Source organism: Gracilinanus agilis, chromosome 5, assembly GCF_016433145.1.
Source record: "Gracilinanus agilis isolate LMUSP501 chromosome 5, AgileGrace, whole genome shotgun sequence".
Lineage (NCBI taxonomy): Eukaryota > Metazoa > Chordata > Mammalia > Didelphimorphia > Didelphidae > Gracilinanus > Gracilinanus agilis.
Genome location: NC_058134.1, coordinates 229,708,930 through 229,733,000, shown reverse-complemented (window position 1 = coordinate 229,733,000; position 24,071 = coordinate 229,708,930). Strand labels below are relative to the sequence as shown.

Sequence of the window (24,071 nt, the reverse complement as noted above, 5' to 3'; positions counted from 1 at the left end):
CAATAAAATAGAAGATTTCCAAACATGCCTGCTAAAAAGACCAGATATAAAAAGAAAATTTGAAGTCCAAACACAAGACTCAAGAGAAGCCTAAAAAAGGAAATAAGAAAGAGAAAATTTAGGGACTTAATAAGGTCAAACTGTTTGTATTCTCACATGAAGGACGATATTTGCAATTCTTAGAAATTCTCATTAGTAATGGAGCAGTTAGGAGTATATAGAAATGAGGGTGGGTAAGTAAGACAAGGGAAAGGTGGTGTTAATAGGAGGGAAGGGAAATTGGGGGTGATAAAAAGCAAAACATTTGTGCAGAAGGAAAGATTGAAAGGAAAAAGAACAGAACTAAAAGGGGAAAATAAGATGGAGGGAAATAAACAAATGGTACTCATATGAATGGGATGAACTCATCCATAAAATGGAAGCAGAGAGCAGAGTTGATTAAAATCCACAATCCTACTATATGTTGTTTATAAGAAACACATTTGGGGCACATTGACACTTACAGAGTAAAGATAAGGGGAAAGAACAGAAAGTTATTGTGCATTATCCAAAGTAAAAAAATCAGGAGTAGCAATCATGATTTCAGAAAAACTAAAGCAAAAATAGATCTGATTAGGAGACAAGGAAGGAAATTACATCTTGCTAAAAAGGTACTATAAACAACGAAGAAATATCAACACTAAACATATATGCACCTAATAGTATAGCTTCTAAATTTTTAAGAAGAAATTAAATGAACTTCAGGAAGAAATAGACAGTAAAACTTTACTAGTAGTGGACTTCAATTTCCCCATTTTAGTGCTAGATAAACCAAACCAGAAAAATAAACAAGAAAGAAGTAAAGGAAGTGAATGAAATCTTAGAAAAGTTAAGACTTAATAAATTTCTGGAAAGAAATGAATGGCAATAGAAAGGAATATACCTTTTTTCAGCAGTACATGAGTCCTACAGAAAAACTTACCATATATTATTAGTGCATAAAAACTTCACAACCAAATGAAGAAAATCAGAAATAATAAATGCATCTTTTTTGTGTCATAATGCAATAAAATTATAATCAATAAAGCTTCATGGAAAGATAAAAATTAATTGGAGACTAAATAATCTAATGCTTAAAAATGATGTGTCAAAATACAAGTTATAGAAATGCTCAATAATTTATTCATGAGAATGACAAAGAGGAGACAATACATAAAAATTATGGGATACAGCCAAAGCAACAGCAAGACAGAGTGACACGGCTCTCCCACTGAACATTTCTTGAAAGGGAGACAGAGAGAGATGATTTTTATGGGAAAAAAAGGGGAACCACAAGCAAAATGGCACACAGAGGAATGCTGGCCAACCCCCTAACACCACCATCAACCCACTGAACCAGGTTCTGGAACTAGGCATAGGCTAATTTTGGGATCCTGGTACTCAGAGTATACTAACAAAAGAGCACCTCAGACACACCCCTTGAATCCTCGGGCTCTGGCAGCAGCTCACAGTGAGGACCAGAAGTCCATAGAACTGGTCCCTTTCAGGCCTGTGCTCCTGTGGTGAAGACCTAGTCCTACGGCAAAATAGCTCACAATGCCATCCCTGCAAGTCAGCAGAGGATAAAGAATCAGGAAGTAGTTTTCAGAACTCTCAGTCCACAGGCAAAAACAGGTTAGGAAAATGAGAAAACAACAGAAGAAACATTTAGCCCTAGCAAATCTCTATGGGGACCAAAGAGCAAAGCACAGAACCAACAGGAGATGGTGAGATCCAAGTAACCACATGTAAAACTTCATAAAAACACAAACACAATTGATCTTAAGCTCCACAACAACTCAAAAAGGAATTCAATAATTGATTAAGACATGTCAAATAAAAATGGGTAAAAAAAGCAAAGAAATGCAAAAAGAGAATAACAGCTAAAAAAGCAAAATTGATAAACTGGAAAAAAAAGAGATACAAAAACCAATGAAAAAGAGTTTCTTAAAAAACAGAATTGACCTGCTGGAAAAAGAGGTAAAAAAATCAAATGAAGAAAAGAGCACCATGAAATGGAGAATGCACCAAAAAAAATAAGAGTATATAAAAAGATCATTTAAGAAATTTAGTCTTTAAAGATTAAAACTGGACAAATAGAACCTAATGACTTCATGAGACATCAAGAAACAATAAAAACAAAACCAAAAGAATGAAAATAAAGAAGAAAAAATGAAATATCTCATTGAAAAAACAACTTACTTCAAAAGTAGATCCAGAATAGACAATATAAGAATTACTAGACTACCTGAAGTTCTTGAAAAAAAAAGCTTAGACATCATATTACAAGAAATTATAAAAGAAAACTGCCCTTGATATCCTTGAACAAGACATTAATATAGAAATTGAAGTAATCCACAAATCATCTCTTGCAATAAATCCCCAAATGAGAACTCCCAGGAATATTATAACCAAGTTCAAAAGCTCCCAGTCTGAGTAGAAAATACTAAAAATAGCCAGTAACAAACAATTCAAATATCATGGAACCCCAATTCAGATTACATAAAATCTGGCAGCTTCCACATTGAACCAGAAAGCTTAGAATATGATATTCTGGAAGACAAGGGAACTGAATTTACAACCAAGAACAACTTACCCATCAAATCTAACTATATACTTTCAGGAAAAAGGATGGTCATTTAACAAATAGATTTCCAAGCACTCTTGAAGAAAAGATCAGACTTAAAGAGAAAATTTGATGTCCAAATACAAAATACAAATGAAGCGTAAATACTTAAACATGAAAAAATTAAAAAATTAAGGCCTTCAATAAAGTCAAACTGTTTATATTCCTATGTGGAAAGATGATATCTGTGACTCTTAAAAACTGTTATCATAATCACAGAGTTAGAAGATGTATACATATAGATGGAGGGTGTGATAGTAAGGTGTTTAGAATGATATGTAAAAAACAAATGAGGGCAAAAAAAGAGGATTGTACTATAAAGAGTATTGTACTATGAGAAATGGAAAGAAAGAAGTATAATGGGATAACTTATATCCCATAAAGAAGTGCCAGATAGGGAAATTATTACACTGGAAGAGAAGATAAGGGTGATGACTAGTAATACTTAAATTTTACTCTCATTGGAATTGACTCAGATTGGGAAGAACAGCCAGATTCATTAGGGTACAGAATCTTATCTTACTGTATAGAGAAGTAGAAGTCCTAGGAATAAGAAAGGGAGTGGTGGGGGAGGGGAGTAATATTAGCGAGAGAAGATTTGGGGGGATTAAAAGATCCTATAGAGAAGTAGGAGGGGAATAAGTGTGGTAGTAGGAAAGGGAGTAATACATGGCAAAACACTTGTATAGAGGAATAGAGTAAAAAGAAGACTGCAAGATGAAAAAGGGAAGCAAAATAGAGGGAAATACATAGATGGTAATCCTAACATAGAATGTAAATGAGATAAACTCACCCATAAAATGGAAGCATATCGCAGAATGAACTAAAAACCAGAATCCTACTACATGTTGTTCATAAGGAACACATTTAAGGCAGGTAGACACACAGAGTAAAGGTAAAAGACTGGAGCAGAATCTATTAAACTTGAACTAAGGTAAAAAAGAAGTAGCAATTATGATTTCAGAGAAAGCTAAAGCAGAGAAAGATCTTTTTAAAAGAGGTAAGGAAGGTAATTATATCTTGATAAAAGGTAGTATACACAATGAAGAAATATCAGTACTTAACCTATATGCACCAAGTGATATAGCTTCCAGCTCTTTAAAGGAGAAACTAAAGGAGTTTATGGAGGAAATAGTCAATAAAACTGTATTAGTGGGGTACCTCAACTTCCACCTATCAGAACTAAATAAATCTAACCAAAATATGAATTAGAAAGAAGTAAGGAATGTGAGTGAAATTTTAGAAAACTTAGACTTAATAGATATCTGGAGAAAATTGAAGAGCAATAAAAAGAAATATTTCTTCTATTCACCAGTACATGATAAATATACAAAAATTGACCATATACTAGGGCATAAAAGTTTCACGACCAAATGCAGAAAAGCAGAAATAATAAATGCAAATTTTTCAGATCACAATACAATAAAATTATAGTCAATAAGGGTTCATGGATCAGAAAATTAAAAATTAGAAACTAAATATCTAATTTTTCAAAACTTGTGGGTCAAAAAATAAATCATAGAAACAATCACTGATTTCATTGAGGAAAAGCACTACTCAGGGGAAAATTTAAATCTCTGAATGCTAAAGTCAATAAGATAGAGAAAAAGCAGATCAATGAAATGGGCATGCAATGAAAAAAATTGAGAAAAAGAACAAATTACAAATCCCAATTAAAGACTAAATTGGAAATCCTAAAAAAGAAAGGAGAAATTAATAAAACCGTAAGTGAAATAATAAACAAGACTAAGACCACTTGTTCAATAAAAAAAAAAAAACAAATAAAATAGTTTGGGATTATTTAATAAAAAAAAGAGAATCCAATTACCAGCATCAAAAATGGAGTCATTTCACCTCTAATGAAGGATAAATTAAATGAATTATTTGGAGCCATTTCACCCAATTATATGTTAATACATCTGATATCTAGGTGAAATGCATAAATATTTATGAAAATTTAAATTGCCTAGATTAACAAAAGAGGAAATAGGACTCTTAAAAGATCCCATATCAGAAAAAGAAATTGAATGAGCTATCAATGACCCCCCCCCAAGAAAATATCCCCAAGTTTAGATAGATTCACAGTGAATTCTATCAAACATTTAAAAACAATTAATTCCAATACTATACAAACTATTTGGCAAAATAAAGAATGAGTACTATGGGACTCTTCATGTTGCTGATACCTAAGCCAGGAAGACCAAAAACAGAGAAAGAAAATTAGGGATAAATTTCCTTAATAAACACTACCAGAGAGACTACAGCAATATATCTCAAGGATTATTCACTATGACCAGGTGTGATGTATACCAGGAATGCAAGGTTAGTTTAATATTAGGAAAATGGTCAGCATAATTGACCATATCAATAATTGAACTAACAAAAATCAGATGATTATTTCAATAGATGCAGGAAAAGCCTTTGAAAAAAATATACCCATTCCTGATGAAAATGCTAGAATGCATAGGAATGAACGTATAGGAATAAAAGTGCCTTTCCTTAAAATAATAAGTTATATTTATTTAAAACCATCAGAAAGTAATCACCTGCAATGGTCATAAGTTTGAAGCCTTCCCAATAAGTTAAGATCAGTAGTGGAGCAAGGATATGTCCATTGTCATCAGCATTATTTAATATTGTACTAATGCTAGCTTTAACAATTAGAGAAGAAAAAGGAATTGAAGTAATTAAAGTTGGCAATAAGGAAACTAAACTCTCACTCTTTGCAGATGATATGGTGGTATACTTGAGATTCCTAGAAAATAAACTGAAGAACTAGTTGAAATAATAACTTTATCAAAGTTTCAGGATACAAACTAAACCCACCCACATAAATCATCAGCATTTCTATATATTTCCAATAATAATCAGCAGCAAAAGTTAGAAAGAGAAACTCCATTTAACATCACTCTAGACAATACAAAATAATTGGGAATCTATTTGCCAAGAAAAATGCAGGAATTATATGAACAAAAATACAAAATGCTTTTTACATAAATAAAATTAGATCTAAATAGTGGAAAAACATTAATTGCTCATGGGTAGGCCAAGCTAATATAATAAAAATAACAATCCTACCTAAATTAATTTACTTCTTCAGTGCCATACCATACCTAGCAAACTACCAAAAAATTATTTTATAGAGTTAGAAAAAATAACAAAATTAATCTTTAAGAAGAAAAGGTCAAGAATATCAAGGAACTATTGGAAAAAAAAGTGAAGGATGAGAGTCTAGTAGTACCAGATCTTAAACTGTACTATAAAGCAGTAATCAAGACAGTCTGGTATTGGCTAAGAAATAGAAGGGTGGATCAATGGAATAAGTTTAGGGGTAAATGATGCCAGAAATCTTGTATTTGATAAACCCAAAGATACTAGCTTTGGGGATAAGAACTCACTATTTGTCAATAACTGCTGGGAAAATTGGAAAAAAGTATGGAAAAAATTAGGTTGATATATCAAGAAAAGGTCAAAATGGATATATGATTTAAACATAAAGAGCGATATTATAAGTAAATAAGCAGAATGTAGAATAGTTTACCAATCAGATCTACGGAGAATGGAAGAATTTATGATTAAACAAGAGATAGAAAATATTGCAAAATGTGAAATGTATATGTGAACCAATCCAACTATTCTGGATGGCAGTTTGAAAGCCAAAGGGCTATAAAATTGTGCATATCCTCAGATCTGACAATGCCACTACTGGATCAGTACCCAAGGACATTAGAAAAAAGGAGAAAGGATCTGTTTGTACAAAAATATTTGGGAAAAAATTGGAAATTGAGATGTCCATCAGTTGGAGAATGACTAAACAAATTGTGGTGCTTATTGGTAATGGAATACTATTGTGCTATAAGAAATGATAAGTAAGATCATTTCAGAAAAAGCTAGAAAAATGTGCAGGAACTGATGCAGAACAAAATAAGCAGAACTTAGAGAACATTGTACACAATAACAGCAATATTGGACAATGATTATCTGTGAAAACTTGGCTACTCTCAGCAATGCAATAATCTGGGACAATTCTGAAAGATTTATAATGGGGAATGCTATCCATTCTAGAGAAAGAACTGTTGGAGTCATCTTTCACATCAGTGTATTTATGGTTTTACTTAGGGGTTTTGATTATTTATGAATTTGCTCTTACAAAAATGACCAGTATGGAAGTATGCTTTGCATGACAATAAAATTTTAATTTAATTTTAAAATGAATTTTTAAATAATTTTTAAAAAATCTCTTTGAGATATATAGACCAGGAAACAGCACCACTGGATCAAAGGGTATGCCACTTTGAGCCTTTTACATAGGAACTCAAAATTTTATTTAAAATGTTAAAATTTTTTTCAAGTAATTAGAGAAAAATAAATATTAAAAAATTTAAAGTATTTGAAGTCTGTTTTTTAAATTTAAACATTTATTAATATTCATTTTTAACATGGTTACATGATTCATGCTCCTACTTTCCCCTTCACCCCCCGCACTCCCCCCCACCCATGGCCAATGCACATTTCCAATGGTTTTGTCATGTGTCCTTGATCAAGACCTATTTCCAAATTGTTGGTAGTTGCATTGGTGTGGTAGTTTCGAGTCCACATCCTCAATCATGTCCACCCCGACCCATGCGTTCAAGCAGTTGTTTTTCTTATATGTGTCCTCTCCTGCAGTCCTTCCTCTGAATGTGGGTAGCGTTCTTTACCATAAATCCCTCAAAATTGTCCTGGGTCATTGTATTGCTGCTGGTACAGAAGCCCATTACATTCGATTTTACCATAGTATATCAGTCTCTGTGTACAATGTTCTTCTGGCTCTGCTCCTTTTGCTCTGCATCAGTTCCTGGAGGTCTTTCCAGTTCACCTGGAACTCCTCCAGTTTATTATTCCTTTTAGCACAATAGTATTCCATCACCAGCATATACCACAATTTGTTCAGCCATTCCTCAATTGAAGGACATACTCTCCTTTTCCAGTTTTTTGCCACTACAAAAAGCACAGCTATAAATATTTTTGTACAAGTCTGTTTATCTATGATCTCTTTGGGGTACAAACCCAACAATGGTATGGCTGGATCAACGGGCAGGCATTCTTTTATAGCCCTTTGAGCATGATTCCAAATTGCCAGCCAGAATGGTTGGATCAGTTCACAACTCCACCAGCAATGCATTAATGTCCCAATTTTGCCACATCCCCTACAACATTCATTACTCTCCCCTTCTTTCATTTTAGCCAATCTGCTAGGTGTGAGGTGATACCTCAGAGTTGTTTTGATTTGCATTTCTCTAATTATTAGAGATTTAGAACACTTTCTCATATGCTGATTGATACTTTTGATTTCTTTACCTGAAAATTGCCTATTCATGTCTCTTGCCCATTTTTCAATTGGGGAATGGCTTGATTTTTTATACAATTGATTTAACTCCTTGAATATTTGAGTAATTAGAACCCTGTCAGAGTTTTTCATTATAAAGATTTTTTTCCCAATTTGTTGTTTCCCTTCTGACTTTGACTACATTGTTTTTGTTTGTACAAAAACTTTTTAGTTTAATATAATCAAAACCATTAAATTTACATTTTGTAATTTTCTCTAACTCTTGCTTGGTTTTAAAGTCTTTCCTTTCCCAGAGATCTGACAAGTATACTATTCTGTGTTCACTTAACTTATTTATAGTTTCTCTCTTTATATTCAAGTCATTCACCAATTCTGAATTTATTCTAGACCTATATATCTAGACCTAATCTCTCCCATATTGTTTTCCAAATTTCCCAGCAGTTTTTGTCAAATAGTGGATTCATGTCCCAAAAGTTGGGCTCTTTGGGTTTATCATATGCTGTCTTGCTGATGTCATTTACCCCAAGTCTATTACACTGATCCTCCTCTCTGTCTCTTAGCCAGTACCATATTGTTTTGATGACTGCTGCTTTATAGTATAGTTTAATATCTGATACTGCTAGGCCCCCTTCCTTCACATTTTCTTTCATTATTTCCCTTGATATTCTTGATCTTGAAGTCTGTTTTATAAACTATTCATGAATTGAATGGAGAAGAGCTAATTATTTTCATCTGCTTATCCAATATAGGTTTGAAACTCAAATCTCTTATCTAAGTTATTCATCTAGTTGTATGCATGTTCCTTTTCACCAATAAATGATAGAAATATGCTATTTTCCATCTAAATGCCAGTTTACATACTGTATAAATGTGTACAAGTTGATGTCTTTGTCAGTTGTTGCTATCTAGAAATAATGTTATTCTAAGAATCTAAGATATCACATATCATTAGATACTTATTAAATATATTTACTGCTTATAATACTTAGGTGGAAAATGGCCTACAGACCAGACCCAGAATGCAGTCCATGGACTGACTGCAGGAAATTGTCCCAAAGATTCTCAATTTTTACAATTTATAAATTACAGAGTACTCTTGGGAAGGCTTTCTACTTATCAGAGTGCTTTCAAGTTATGAGTGGAACTCGAATTTTGAAATATAATTCAGGTTAGAGATTGAATTATAGATAACCTAGCATTAGCTCTTCCATATATCTACAGATGTATGTTACCTCTTTCAGCTTTCCGAAAAGTGATGACAGTATAGCCATCACAACGCAAATCACTCCATAAAATATACCTAGATGAATGTTAAAAGAACAAAAATGTCAAATGACATGTCAGATGAAGTCTTGTTTTATTTAGAATATTTTCCATGGTTACATGATTCATGATTTCTCCCATCTCTTCTCTCCCCCTCCCAGAGATGACAAGCAATTCCACTGGGTTATACATGTAACATTCTTCAAAACCTATTTCCATCTTATTCATATTTTCATTAGAGTGATCTTTTAACATCAAAACTCTAATCATATTGCTATAGAACTATGTGATCAATTATGTTTTTTTCTGCATTTCTGTTCCCACAGTTCTTTCTTTGGATGTGGATAGTGTTCTTTCTCATAAATTCCTTTGGAATAAAGATTCCTTTAACAATGTCCTTTGCTCATTTATCAATGGGTCATTGCATTGCTGCTAGTAGAAAATTCTATTTATGTTTGTGCCATAGTGTATCAGTCTCTTTGTACAATGCTCTCCTGGCTCTGCTCCTTTCTCTTTGCATCAATTCCTGGAGGTCTTTCCAGTTCACATGGAATTCCTGTAGTTCATTATTCCTTTCAGCACAATAGTATTCCATCATCATCAGATACCACAATTTGTTCAACCATTCCCCAATCAATGGATACCATCTTATTTTCCAGTTTTTTGACACTTCAAAGAGTGCAGCAATGAATATTTTTGTACAAGTATTTTTCCCTATTATCTCTTTGGGGGTACAAACCCAGCAGTGGTATGGCTGGATCAAAGGACAGGCAGTTTTTTAAAGCCCTTTGGGCATAGTTACAAATTGTCTTCCAGAATGGTTGGATCAATTCACAATTCCACCAGCAGTATATTAGTGTCCCAATTTTACCACATCCCTTCCAACATTTATTATTTTCCTTTACTGTCATATTGGCCAATTTGTTAGGTGTGAGGTGGTACTTCAAGGTTGTTTTGATGTGCATTTCTCTAATTATGATTTAGAACACTTTTTTATGTATTTAGTGATAGTTTTGATTTTGTTATCAAAAACTGGCTATTCATGTTGTAAGGGTTAAATGTAGGAGTTTGACAAAGTGAGGAGAGCAGTTTAATTAAAAAAAAAATGTTCAATTTAGAAAGAAGTACAGATGGAAAGATAGAAAAGGGAAAAGTACCTTATAAATATACCTAAACTTAGTCTCACTAATAAATATTCCTAATAACTATCTACAATTCCTAATACTACCTCTAACTGTCTTTTGAGGACTGGTTATTCTGCCTGGCATGCCAGGCCTATCTAACCTACTCTATCTGTAAATCATTCACTAACTCCCTAACTCCCTAAAATAATAGACAACCACCAGTCACTCACTCAATCAGTTTTCTATAACCCAACTATCAACAGCTAACTGCCAGTAGCCCTTTGCCTCAAAGCTAGACCTATTCCTCTCTCAAGATCCCAGAGGCAAAAGACCTTCTTTCTTCAGTGGTTGCTTCCTTTATCTCCTCACTGACCAACTGTACCCCCTAACTTCCTGTCAGAGGGCAGGCTACTTCCTCTCCTTTGTGTCCTGTTCTTTTTCGTAGCAAACTCTTCAGTTCTGGCTTACTACTCCTGCCATTTCTGATCCACTGGGAAATCCTCCTCTCTCACCTCTCATGCTAGACAGAAGGAGAAATTAAGAAAATCCCCTTAAGACATTACACCATTGATGGTGGAGTTGTGAACTGATCCAACCATTCTGGCTGGCAATTTGGAACTATGCTCAAAGGGCTTCAAAAGACTATCTGCCTTTTGAACCAGCCATACCATTGCTTGGATTACACCCCAAAGAGATAATAAGGAAAAAGACTTGTACAAAAATATTTATAGCTGCACTCTTTGTGGTGGCAAAAAATTGGAAAATAAGAGAATGTCCTTTGATTGGGGAATGGCTGAACAAATTGTGGTATCTGTTGGTGATGAAATACTATTGTGCTCAAAGGAATAAAGAACTGCAGGAATTCCATGTGACCTGGAATGACCTCCAGAAATTGATGCAAAGTGAAAGGAGCAGATCCAGGAGAACATTGTACACAGAGACTGATACACTATGGTACAATCGAACGTAATGGACTTTTATACTAGCAGCAGTGCAAGGATCCAGACCAAGGCTGAGGGACTTATGACAAAGAAAACTAGCCACATTCAGAGGAAGAACTGTGGGAGGAGAAACACAGAAGAAAAACAACTGCTTGAACACATGAGCTGATGGGGATAGTATTGGGGATGTAGACACTAAACGATAACTCTAGTCCAACTATCAATAAAATGGAATTAGGTCTTGATCAATGATACATGTAAAATCCAGTGGAACTGTGTGTTGGCTAAGGGGGAGTTAGGGAGGATTAGGGGAGAGGGAAAGAACATGAAATATATGTAAGTAGGAGAAAATATTCAAAATTAAAACAAATAATTTTTAAAAATCCCCTTAACAATGTCCTTTGCTCATTTATCAATTGGGGAATGACTCGATTTTTTGTACAATTGACTTAGTTCCTTATATATTTGGAAAATTAAACCTTTGTCAGTTTTGTTATAAAAATTCCAGTTTGTTGCTTTCCTTCTAATTTTGGTTGCATTGGTTTTGTTTGTACAAAAACTTTTAAATTTTATATAATCGAACATCATTTTACATTTTGTAATGTTCTCTAACATTTACCCTAGTCTATTCCATTGATCCATCCCTTCTGTTTTTAGCCAGTACCATATATTGTTTTGATGACCACTGCTTAATAGCACAGTTTAATATCTGTTACTGCTACTAGATCTCCATCCTTCACATTTTTTTCCATTATTTCTCTTGATATTCTTAATCTCTTGTTCTTCCAGATGAACTTTGTTATAATTTTTTCTAATTCTATAAAAAATGTTTTTGGTGGTTTGATAGGTATGACACTGAATAAGTAGATTAATTTGGGTAGGATTATCATTTTTATTATATTAGCTAATCTTAACCATAAGCAATTCATGTTTTTCCAGTTATTTAGATCTAGTTTTAATTGTGAAAAGTGTTTTGATATTGTGTTCATATAATTCCTCTGTTTTTCTTGGCAGATAGATTATTAAATATTTTATAGTCTAGAGTGGTTTTATATGGAGTTTCTCTTTCTAACCCCTGCTGCTGAATTTTGTTAGAAATATATAGAAATACTGATGATTTATGTGGTTTTATATTGTGCCTAGCAACTTTGCTTAACTTGTTAACTATTTCTATTAGTCTTTTAGTTGATTTTCTTAGATTATTTAAGTATACCAATCATATCATCTTCAAAAAGTGATTGTTTAGTTTCCTCATTGCCTACTTTAATCCCTTCAACTTCTTTTTCTTCTCTAATTGCTACTGCTAGCATTTCCAGTACAATATTAAATGATAGTGGAGATAATGCACATCCTTACTTCACTCCTGATCTTATTGGGAAGGTTTCTAACTTTTCTCCATTGCTGATGATACTTGCTTCTGGTTTTAAATACATATTGTTTATTAATTTGAGGAATGATCCTTCAATTCCTATACTATCGCATGTTTTCAATAAGAATGGGTGTTGTATTTTGTCAAGGGCTTTTCTTGCATCTATTGAGAAAATCATGTGATGTCTGTTGGTTTAATTATTGATATGGTATATTGTGAGGATGGTTTTCCTAATATTAAACCATCCCTACATTCCTTGCATAAATTCCAACTATTTTTAGTGGATAATCCTTCTGATAACTGACAGTAGTTTTTTTGCTAGTATTTTAAGATTTTTGCATTTATGTTCATTAAAGAGTTTGGTTGTACAGGTTTTTTTTTTCTCCAGTTTTGGTCTGCCTGGCTTTGGAATCAGTACTATATTTACGTCATAAAAAGAGTTTGGTAAGACTCCTTTGCTTATTTTGTCAAATAGTTTGCTTAGTATTGGGATTAGTTGTTCTTTAAATGCTTGATAGAATTCACTTATGGTAACATCTGGTCCTAGGGATTTTTTTTTAGGAAATTCCTTGATGGCTTGTTCGATTTCTTTTTCTGATACGGGATAATTAAGTATTCTATTTCCTCTTTTGTTAATCTGGTAATTTATATTTTTGTAAATATTCACACATTTCACCTCAATTGCCATATTTATTGCCATGTAATTGGACAAAATTGGACTTAATTTCCTCTTCATTAGAGGTGAGATCACCATTTTCATATTTGGTACTGTTTAATTTGATTCTCTTCCTTTTTATTAGATTAACTAGTACTTTTATCTATTTTATTTGTTTTTTCAAAGTACCAGCTCCTAGTCTTATTAGTTCAGAAGGTATTTTATTTTCAATTTTATTAATTTCTCCTTTAATTTTTAGGATTTCCAATTTAGTTTTTGCCTAGGGATTTTTAATTTGTTCTTTTTCTGATTTTTTTCAGTTGTAAGTCCAAATTCATTGATATCTTCCCCCTCTATTTTGTTGCTGTAGGCACTCAGAGTTATAACTTTTCTCCTAAGTACTGCTTTGACTGTATTCCATAGACTATGATATGAAGTCTCCGCATTCTCATTTTTTTAATGAAGTCTACAATTGTTTCTGATTTCTTTTTTACCCACCAGTTTTGAAGAATTAAGATGATTTAGTTTCCAATCAACTTTAAATTTGCCTTTCTTTGGATCCTTATTAAGTATAATTTTTATATCATTATGATCTGAGAAAGTTTTGTTTATTTTTTCTGATTTTCTGCATTTGTTTGCAATATTTCTGTGCCCCAGTACATGATCAATCTTGGTTTATGTTCCATGTACTGCTGAGAAGAAGTTATATTCCTTTAGATTTCTATTCAGTTTTCTTCAGATATGTATTAACTCTAATTTTTCTAGCATTTCACTCACTGTCCTTACTTCTTTCTTATTTATTTTTGGTTCAATTTATCTAGTTCTGAAAGTAGAAGGTTGATATCCCTCCCTAATATGGTCTTCTTATCTATTTCCTCCTTCAGCTCTTTTAGTTTCTCCTTTAGAAATCTGGATGCTCTCTATTTGTTGCATAAATGTTTAGTATTGATATTACTTCATTGTTTATATTGGCTTTTAGCATGATTATCTCTTTTAATCAGATCATTTTTTCATTTAACTTTTTCTGGTACCATGATTGCTCCTCTTACTTTTTTTACTTTAGAATCTAAATGATGCATAATAAATTCTGCTCCAACTTTTTACTTTTAATCTGTGTGCCACCCTGCCTCAAATATGTTTCTTTTAATTACATAGAGTAGGATTCTGATATTTAATCCACTCTGCTATCAACTTCCATTTGGTGGGGGAGTTCATCCCATTCACATTAAGAGTTATGATTACTATCTATTACCCTCCATCTTATTTTCCTCTTTTTATCTTGCTCTATTTCTCCTTCACTTTGTTTATCCTCACCAGTGTTTTGCTTTTTATCATCTGCCCACTTATCTCTCCATCCAATTACTTCCTCTTTTCCTTGTCTTATTCCCCCTTCTATTTTTCTGTAGGGTTAGTATGATTCTATACTCTAGTGAGTATATTTGTTTTTCCCTCTCTGAGCCAATTATGATGAGAGTAAAGATAAAGCATTGCCTGTCACCACCCTTATCCTCCCCTCTCCATAATGATTTTTCAAAACTCTTTATATTGTATAATTAATCCCATTCTATCTCTCCCTTCCTTTTTCTTTCAGGGTAATCATCTTTTTCATCCCTTGATTTTTTAACATATCATATCATATCCATACATATCCTTTCATATCATTGCAAATCCAGAAATATTTTATCATCATACATCATATCATTATAATCAGCTTTCTTCCCCCACCCTATTTCTAAGTATATTCCTTATATCTTCTTTACTACTAAGAGTAATTGAGAATTACAGATAACTTCTTTCCATGTAGAAATACAAACATTTTGACCTTAATGAGCCCCTAAATTTTCTATTTCTTATTTACCTTTTTAGGCTTCTCTTGAGTCTCATGTTTGGATTTAAAACCTTTTGTTTAGGTCTGGTTTAATCTTCAGGAATGCTTGGAAATCTTCAATCTTACTGAATGTCCACTTTTTCCCCTGAAAGAATATATTCAATTTTTCTGGATAGGTGACTCCAGGTTGTAAACCTAAATCTTTTGCTTTCCTGAATATTATATTTCATGCCCTCCAGTCCATTAATGTAGAAACTGCAAGTTCCTATGTGATCCTGATTGTCTCACCATTGTATTCAAAGTTTTTTCTTTCTGACCAATTGCAGTATTTTCTCCATATCTTGGTGGATCTTGAATTTATCTATTACATTCCTCAAAGTTTTCACTTGAGGATTTCTTTCTGGAGATTATATGTGGATTCTTTCAATTTGTATTTTATTTTCTTGTTCAAGGATATCTGGGTATTTGGGTACTTTTCTTTAATAATTTCTTGTATTATGATGTCCAAGCTTTTTTTAATATATCATTGTTTTCAGATAGTCCAATCGTTCTTTTAAACCCTTACCTATTGGAAAGTTGGAAAGTTTCCAACACAGGAGCTAAAACAGTAACATCAGAACATAGCTTAGCTATTTCCTGTCCATCCAAGTTAGCATCATCTTGAATTAAAAACTTTTCCCAGGATTTTACACCTTTGGTCCTTTTCACCTCTATTCTAGTATCATTGTTCTTATTTACAATCAAATTATCCTTAATCAAATAACAATTTCTATTATTCTTCTTAATTCCACACTTACTAGAACTTTTAACACCATTTACAACACTATTCAAATTATTACCTGCACCATATAAACCATCATCAATTTTAATCAAATTATTACCAACACTAGTTAAATTACTATTACCAGTGGGTAAATTGCCATTAACATTGGTTAAAGTACAATTTACACCATTACCAGTAGTTAACTCAGATAATTTAACATTTACACCATTTAAATTATCACTAATTCTCATCAAATTATCATTCACATTGATTAAACTATCATTGATTCCATTTAAATTAATATTAACATTGATCAACTCATCACCATTATCAATTAAATTCTTATTATCACTGATTAAATCAATATTAACACTAAGTGCACCATTTTCCATCATCCACAATTACATTATCATTATCTTTAACACATACAATTTCATCAACATTCACTTTAGTCCCATTACCTTGATCAATTACTTCTGAATTTCCTGCACACCTTCATAATGAAGCTGTCCCTCCATTCAGATTACCATGATTAACATTCCCTGGACAATGTGGCTATATTTCAGTCACACACTGGCCTTTATGTAATCCTGCATCGTTGCCAAATTAGGAGCTTGAACACCTTGGCAACATGCATTTTGGCATTGGAACACATTTTGCTGGCCATTTCCATAATTAAATCCATTATTCCAGTTATTTCCCCTATATCCATAATTATTATTAAACAAATTAAATCCATTATTATTATTATTGTACCTCTGCCCATATGATCTTCTCCTAAACCTACATTCTTTGGCAAAATGTCCAATTCAACCACAAACATAACATGATTGCTGCCTTTGATATCTTGTGTTTACATTACCATTAGTCTTATAATTATAAGCACCATTTTCTTTCTCCAATGCCCTCAATGCTGCCACTGCTTTTATTTCACTGATTTCTTTCTCATTTGCCCAACTATTTGCCTCTCTAAGCTGTTTCCTGAGGCTCTCAATCAGTGCATCCTTCTCATCATTCCCTCTGTCCTTCTCTTGAGCAAAAACATATGTGGCCTTTTGCTTCAGTTTATCCAGGCTCAGAGGTTCCCAATCTGGGTAGTTGTCATTAAAAAACTTCCTCACCTGGGGAACAGCGTTCCTCACAAATATGTGTTTAATGTGTTCAATGGGGGTATCCTCTAGAACATTCGTGCCTAGGTACATCTCAGCTGCTTCAATAATGTGGTCCAAAAATGTCCCTGGGGTCTCCTGATTAGTCTGCCTAATCTTTTCAAATTCGGACCAAGAGTTAGGACGTCTTGAGTTCTTTTCCATTACCTTTATCAGTGACTTTCTTGCCTGTTTTAGCATCCTATAAATTGGAATTGAATTGAGATCCAGTTCCTCCCAGGCTACCGGCCATGGTGTCATCCCCTCAGTATTTCTGGTCTTCTCTACAAACTAAGTCCTGTCATGGTTGGACAAGATCCCCCCTAAAACATACCAACAGCCCTCAAAGTCCAGGTCATGTGCCTTAATAAACACTCTAAAGATTTTCACAAATTTTCCAGCATCATCATGGAAATTAGGGATTTTCCTTTTCAAATTCTCCACATCCTCCATTCTAAATCTAGTGTGTTGCCTTACGTGAAAAATCCCATCATCTCTCACTATTGGAAGGTTACTTAGAGGGAAAAGATTAACCGGTTTGTCACTCATTGCCTGTTGTTCCAAATCAGCCTTAGATAGTTTAAGGTTAACACTTTTCCCAGTATTTCCATCATTACAAAGTATAGCCACATTGTCACTATCATTATCATAACCAGGAGCTCAACCATAAGCACCACCAGCTTGTATATATAGCTCCAAATTATCAATTTTAACTTGCATGCTCTTTAACAACTGTTTCATCTCTGAATCCCTAAAACACCAGGTCACCACAATCTTACAACAGTAATTAACAAGAAAAAATATCCATCTTATTATATATATGATATAGCCAGTTAGAACAATAATGGGGGGTGTGCTATAATATCTAAAATAGTAATGTGAAGAATAGGTTGGGCTAATTCAAAATCTAATATACTTCTACAATACCTGGGTATGATCTTAAACTATAGGTAGGGAATGAATAATATCCCTTGCCATTACCCCAATATCAAATAATCCATACAGTCTTCCAATACCATTCTCCCAAACATTGACAAAACCAACCAGTTATACAAAATTACCGTGGTATTATTAGCCACAGTGAATGACTAATAAAAATAACTAACACAAATACAACCATATTCCCACAACAATACCAGTTTACAATTAAACAAGACAACACAAATAACAAAAAGCAAAAAAAAATGAGGAGAAACCCTTTCTCTGGGACTATTCTAGCCTTGATAGTGTTGGCTTCATCCAGAGATTTTATCAATGATGTTGGGTAGTTCTGAGTAGCTCACCACTGGCTGGAAACTTTCAGCCCACAATCAATGGCTGTACACCTCCATGGAATGTTCAGAATCCTCTGACATCCAGTCTAGCTCTGAATGTCCAAGAGAGAACATCCTGTCCCCCTGTTACCCAGCCAGATGAGGGTGCCATAACTATTATGGAGAAAACCAGTGGAGTTGATTTAAATATTAAATGTGGGTCCAGAAGGGTGTGAGGGAGACAGGAATGAAATAGAAGGTAGGCCAAACAAGGTAGGGAGAATGAGTTTAACTGCTAAGGGAATGTCTGTTAACGGAAGTGGCAGTTAGGCCCTAACTGTCACCCTGCACCATCTAGGCAAGCGGCCTATGGAAACTAGGAAACAAAAGAGAAGTTTTATAACAAGTTTAATTAAGGGAATTATGGAAAAGGATGGGAATAGGGGTTTCTACACTTTCAGACTAAGGGCAAACCACGGGGTCAGAGGAGGGACTTATCTACACTCAACTGAGACCTAAGCAAGGCAAGGCCCAAAGAATAGCAGGACTGAAGTGGGTATCCTCACAGCAGAGTCCAGACTCACTCCAATGATGTACCAGCTCCTCTGGGACCATTAGCAGTACTCTTTCAGGTGGGTAGATTCTGGGAGCTAACCCAGCCCAAGTTAACCTGCAACTCAGGTTGGGATTAATAGTCTCTACCAAAATCTCCCACAAGTAGATGTCAGTCTTCCTTCTGGACCTCTGGAAATCTGAGGTCTCCTAGGGTCAGTTGCAACTTGTCCCAAACACCATGGAGTCCATCTCAGAGCAAGAGACACACTTTCTGCTTCCCCATTCCATTTGGAATTCTCAAGCCCTTCCTGTTAGATCTCCTAAATAATAACTAAGTAATCCTCTTCACAACAGGTAGTCCAATAATTCTTTTTTTTAAACCCTTACCTTCCATCTTAGAAGCAATACTGCATATGGGTTCTAAGGCAGAAGAGTGGTAAGGGCTAGGCAATGGGGGTTAAGTGACTTGCCCAGGGTCATACAGTTAGGAAGTATCAAAGATCAGATTTGAATCCAGAACCTCAGGTCTCTGGGCCTGACTCTCAATCCACTGAGCCACCCAGCTGCCCCCCACCCCCCAATAATTCTTAAATTGTCTCTCCCTGATCTTTTTTCCAGCTCAGTTTTTTCCATTAAGATATTTCATATTTTCTTCTGTTTTTTTTTTTCATTCTTTTGGTTCTGTTTTATTGATTACTGATTTCTCATGAAATCTTTACTTTCTAGTTGCCCGATTCTAATTTTTAAGGTTTGATTTTCTTCCATTACCTTTTGGTTCTCCTTCTTGCATTGCTTTTATTTCTCTTCCCCACTTTTCCTCTGCCTCTCTTAATTGTTTTTTTGACCTCTTCCAGAATCTGTGTCCAATCCAAATTTTTCTTTTTGATTTTGTTTGGAGAGGTTCTCATTGCGACTCTGAGCTTCTCTGATTTACTCCATCATTTTAGCTCTGTACCCACAATCCAAGAAAACCAACTATTGGATACTTCTTTTCCCCTTTAATATATTTCATTTGCTCTTTTAATAAAATGCTTCAATGAACCAGTTTGTGGGAACTGACCTTTCCATATTCAGATACAATAGTAACAATTCATATAAATTCATTAGCTTAATTTATTTTAAAAAATCTATCAGGCCAAAAAATGTATAAAGTGTAATTTAATATTAATTATTCTATTCACTTCTTTTTTGTATTTTTATTGTAACCTTAGGCATTTAATTTTGTACACTTATAAACAATTTTTTTTTCTGAGCAAAGGTCATCAGGTTTTTTAACAAAATCCAAAAGGGAACAATGAGACACACACACAAAATGATTAAGATGACAAACCCAGTTAATTTTAAAGAGAATCAGTAGCAGAAGTTTGAAAAACACTGTCAATTCTTTTTTTATCTTTTTAATTTTGTACCAGGAGAGTCTTACCTTGGACATGACGTATGTAACCTTAGGAAAGTCATTTAGTCTCTCTACATCTCATTTTCATTTGTTTTTAATTTTTTAGAAAATTTTTCCATGGTTACATGATTCATGTTTTCTCTCTCTCCTCCACCCCCCTCACCTCAATCCCTGCCCTCCACCCCCATAGCCAATGCATATATTTCCTCTAGGTTTTACATGTGTCACTGATCAAGACCTATTTCCATATTATTGATAGTTGTACTGGAGTGGTTGTTTAGAGTCTACATCCTAAATCATATCCACATTAACCCATGTGTTCAAGCAATTGTTTTTCTTCTTTGTTTCTACTCCCATAGTTCCTCCTCTGAATGTGAATAGAGATCCTTTTCATAAGTCCCTCAGAATTGGCCTGGATCACTTTGCCACTTGTAGAGAAGGTCATTATATTCAGTATTTACCATAGTGTATCAGTCTCTGTGTACAGTGTTCTTCTGGCTCTACTCCTTTCACTCTGCATCAATTCCTGGAGGTCATTCCAGTTTATATGGAATTCCTCCAGTTTTTTATTCCTTTGAGCACAATAGTATTCCATCATCATCAGATACCACAATTTGTTTAGCCATTCCCCAATCGAAAGGCATATCCTCATTTTCCAATTTTTGCCACTACAAAGACTGCAGTTATAAATTTTTTGTACATTTTTTTCCTTATGATCTTTTTAGGGTATAAACTCATCAGTGGTATGACTGGATCAAAGGGCAGACAGTCCTTTAGCGCCCTTTGGGCATAGTTCCAAACTGCTATCCAGAATGATTGGAATAACTCACAACTCCACCAGCAATGCATTAATGTCCCAATTTTGCCACATCCCCTCCAACATTCTCTACTTTCCTTGGCTTTTATGTTAGACAATCTGCAAGATTGTGAGTTGTTTTGATTTGCATTTCTCTAGTTATCGAGATTTAGAACACTTTTTCATGTGCTTATTGATAGCTTTGATTTCTTTATCTGAAAATTGCCTATTCATGTCCCTTGCCCATTTATCAATTGGGGAATGGCTTGATTTTTTTATACAATTGATTTAGTTCCTTGTGTATTTGAGTAATTAGACCCCTGTCAGAATTTTTTGTTATGAAGATTTTTTTTCCGAGTTTGTTGTTTCCCTTCTGATTTTGGTTGCATTGTTTTTGTCTGTACAAAACCTTTTTAATTTAATGTAATCAAAATTATTTATTTTGCAATTTGTAATTTTTTCTAATTCTTGCTTTGTTTTAAAATCTTTCCTTTCCCAGAGATCTGACAAGTATACTATTTTGTGTTCACTTAATTTACTTATAGTTTCCTTCATTATATTCATGACATTCACCCATTCTAAATTTATCTTGGTGTACAGGGTGTGAGATGTGGATCTAACCCTAATCTCTCCCATATTGTTTTCCAATTTTCCCAGCAGTTTTTGTCAAATAGTGGATTTTTGCCCCAAAAGCTGGGCTCTTCGGGTTTATCATAGACTATCTTGCTGAGGTCACTTTCCCTAAGTCTATTTCACTGATCCTCTCTTCTGTCTTTTAGCCAGTACCATATTTTTTGATGACCACTGCTTTATAGTATAGTTTAAGATCTGGTACTGCTAAGCTACCTTCCTTCACATTTTTTTTCATTATTTCCCTTGATATTCTTGATTTTTGTTCTTCCAAATGAACTTTGTTATAGTTTTTCTAATTCAGTAAAGAAGTTTCTTGGTAGTTTGATTGGTATGGCACTAAATAAGTAAATTAATTTGGGTAGAATGGTCATTTTTTATGTTAGTTCATCCTACCCATGAGCAATCAATGTTTTTCCAATTGTTTAGATCTAGTTTTAATTGTTTGGAAAGTGTTTTGTAGTTGTGTTGGTATAATTCCTATCTTTGTTTTGGTAAATAGATTCCTAAGTATTTTATACTGTCTAGCGTGTCTATTCACTTCTTTTAATAAGGCTTGTCTTAAAGTTTCCATATATAGTGAAATGAAGAAATGCAATATGTTGACAAAAAAAATCTTATATCAATGTTACATGTAGTTTTTTCTGATTGCTTGGGAACACCTTGTGTTAGAATCAACCTCCAGATCAACTCTCCCCATTTTAGTCCCCAAAAGGAATTAATCTATTCAGCTTTACATCTTTTAGATTTCCTGACTATTTTTATGAGAATATAAATTCATCTAATCAAATCAGTCTAGCTGGCCCAAGATCATACTTCATGCCAATCACTCCAAACGTCTCTATGGATTACTATTCAGCCCTAGTAACATAAATATCCTTCTCACTCTTGCAAGCTTTCTTCCCTCTTACTCTGAGAACTATAAGAAGAAGCCAGTATTACTAAAAAAGGATGGTACAATGGACAGATTTCTAGCTTTAAGTTCCATGCCAAAGAATTCCTAGACCAGTAATGGTGAACCTATGGCATGGGTGCCAAAGATGGCACACAGAATGCTCTTTGTGGGCATATGGCCTCCATCCTTCCACCAAACCCTCATCAGAGTTCATTACTAGAAAGCAGAGGGACTTGGGTGGAGATGCTCCTTCCCCCTCTCCACCAGGCCTAATGACATTTTTTCACATCACCCACCCCCCCCTCTGCCCATCAGCCCAATGGGAGTACACAGGGGGTAAGGCAGGCAGCTTAGAAGTGGCAGAGCTAAAGGGGAGCAGAGTGTGCTTGAGCCACTGCCCTCCCCATCTTTACACTCACTGAAGATCTTCATTCCTCACTTCACTTGCTCCTCTGTCCAACAGCCCAATGGGAACATTTTCTCTCTCCCCTCTTTGGGGCAAAGATGTGGCAGGGCAGGGCCAGCACGTGGTCTAGGGGGTGGGGTGGGCCCATCACTCCATCTCTAAAAGGTTCACCATCACTGTCCTAGACAAAAATTCAGTTCCCTGGCCACCATTCCTATATTTGTGCTATCCTCTCATTGGACTCTATGCTAAGTGAAAACAGTGGCTGTTCACCTTGCCATTGTATTTCACATACTTTACGTTTGGCCAAGAAGGTGCTTAATAAATGTCTTTTCAGTTGTTCAGTCCCCAATGTTCCCTCTCTGAAGCCATAAAGTGAGGTCCCTCCACATCTGCACTTTTTAGAATCACATTAGGCTAGTAGAGCTAGTAGAATTCTATTAACTATGAAGGGTTCTAGTTTCCTAAGGGGCCAGCATACTGTGTAATTAAAGACACACTAATGGTATATTGCATTTTTATAACTTCATTTTACATGCCAAAAATACCATTAAACTAATTCGATGAAGTAAAGGGGCCAAAAGAAACAACTAAGCTTGGAGTTATCAGGGTAACTGGTGACTAAGTGGTTGGACTTTTATCAAAAAAGGGATCCCATTTGTTCATTATCTTTTAGCCCATTCTCAATGAAATAATGTGAAAAATATAAAGTATTCAGAGTACACTTACATATTACTTTAGAAAGAATAGAAAGAGTCGTTCCCGAAGGGTCATTTAAACAAGGCTTGATAATATCTTCTATAGTTACAACAGCTAAGGCATTGATGCTAGAGGAAACGGTGCTGCAGGTACAAAACATTAAAAACATGGTTAAGACATCTTAACTGAAATCAAAGAATTAACTAGGAAGACAATAAAGTAACAAAAAACAATCATCATTCTCAATATATTCATATAAAAGCAATAAAACACCACTGCTTACCTATCTGATAGTCATAGTGACTGGACCTGTGATTTCATTGGTATAGGGAAATCCCAGGTGAGTTGATACTTTCTATCAATACAAATCAACACCT

At 34.3% G+C, this 24,071-nt stretch overlaps 1 protein-coding gene across 1 annotated transcript in view; it reads right to left on the bottom strand.

Moving 5' to 3' along the window:
• The window catches only part of LOC123250119 (sodium-coupled monocarboxylate transporter 1-like), a 183,521-nt gene that overhangs the window by 61,858 nt on the left and 97,592 nt on the right, over positions 1-24,071 (bottom strand). Inside the window, exons 9-10 of the mRNA XM_044679155.1 lie at positions 23,725-23,837; positions 9,206-9,273 (exon numbers count right to left, since the gene is read on the bottom strand). Coding sequence (XP_044535090.1) covers positions 9,206-9,273; positions 23,725-23,837 — 181 coding nt within the window. The remainder of the gene's footprint in view (positions 1-9,205; positions 9,274-23,724; positions 23,838-24,071) is intronic.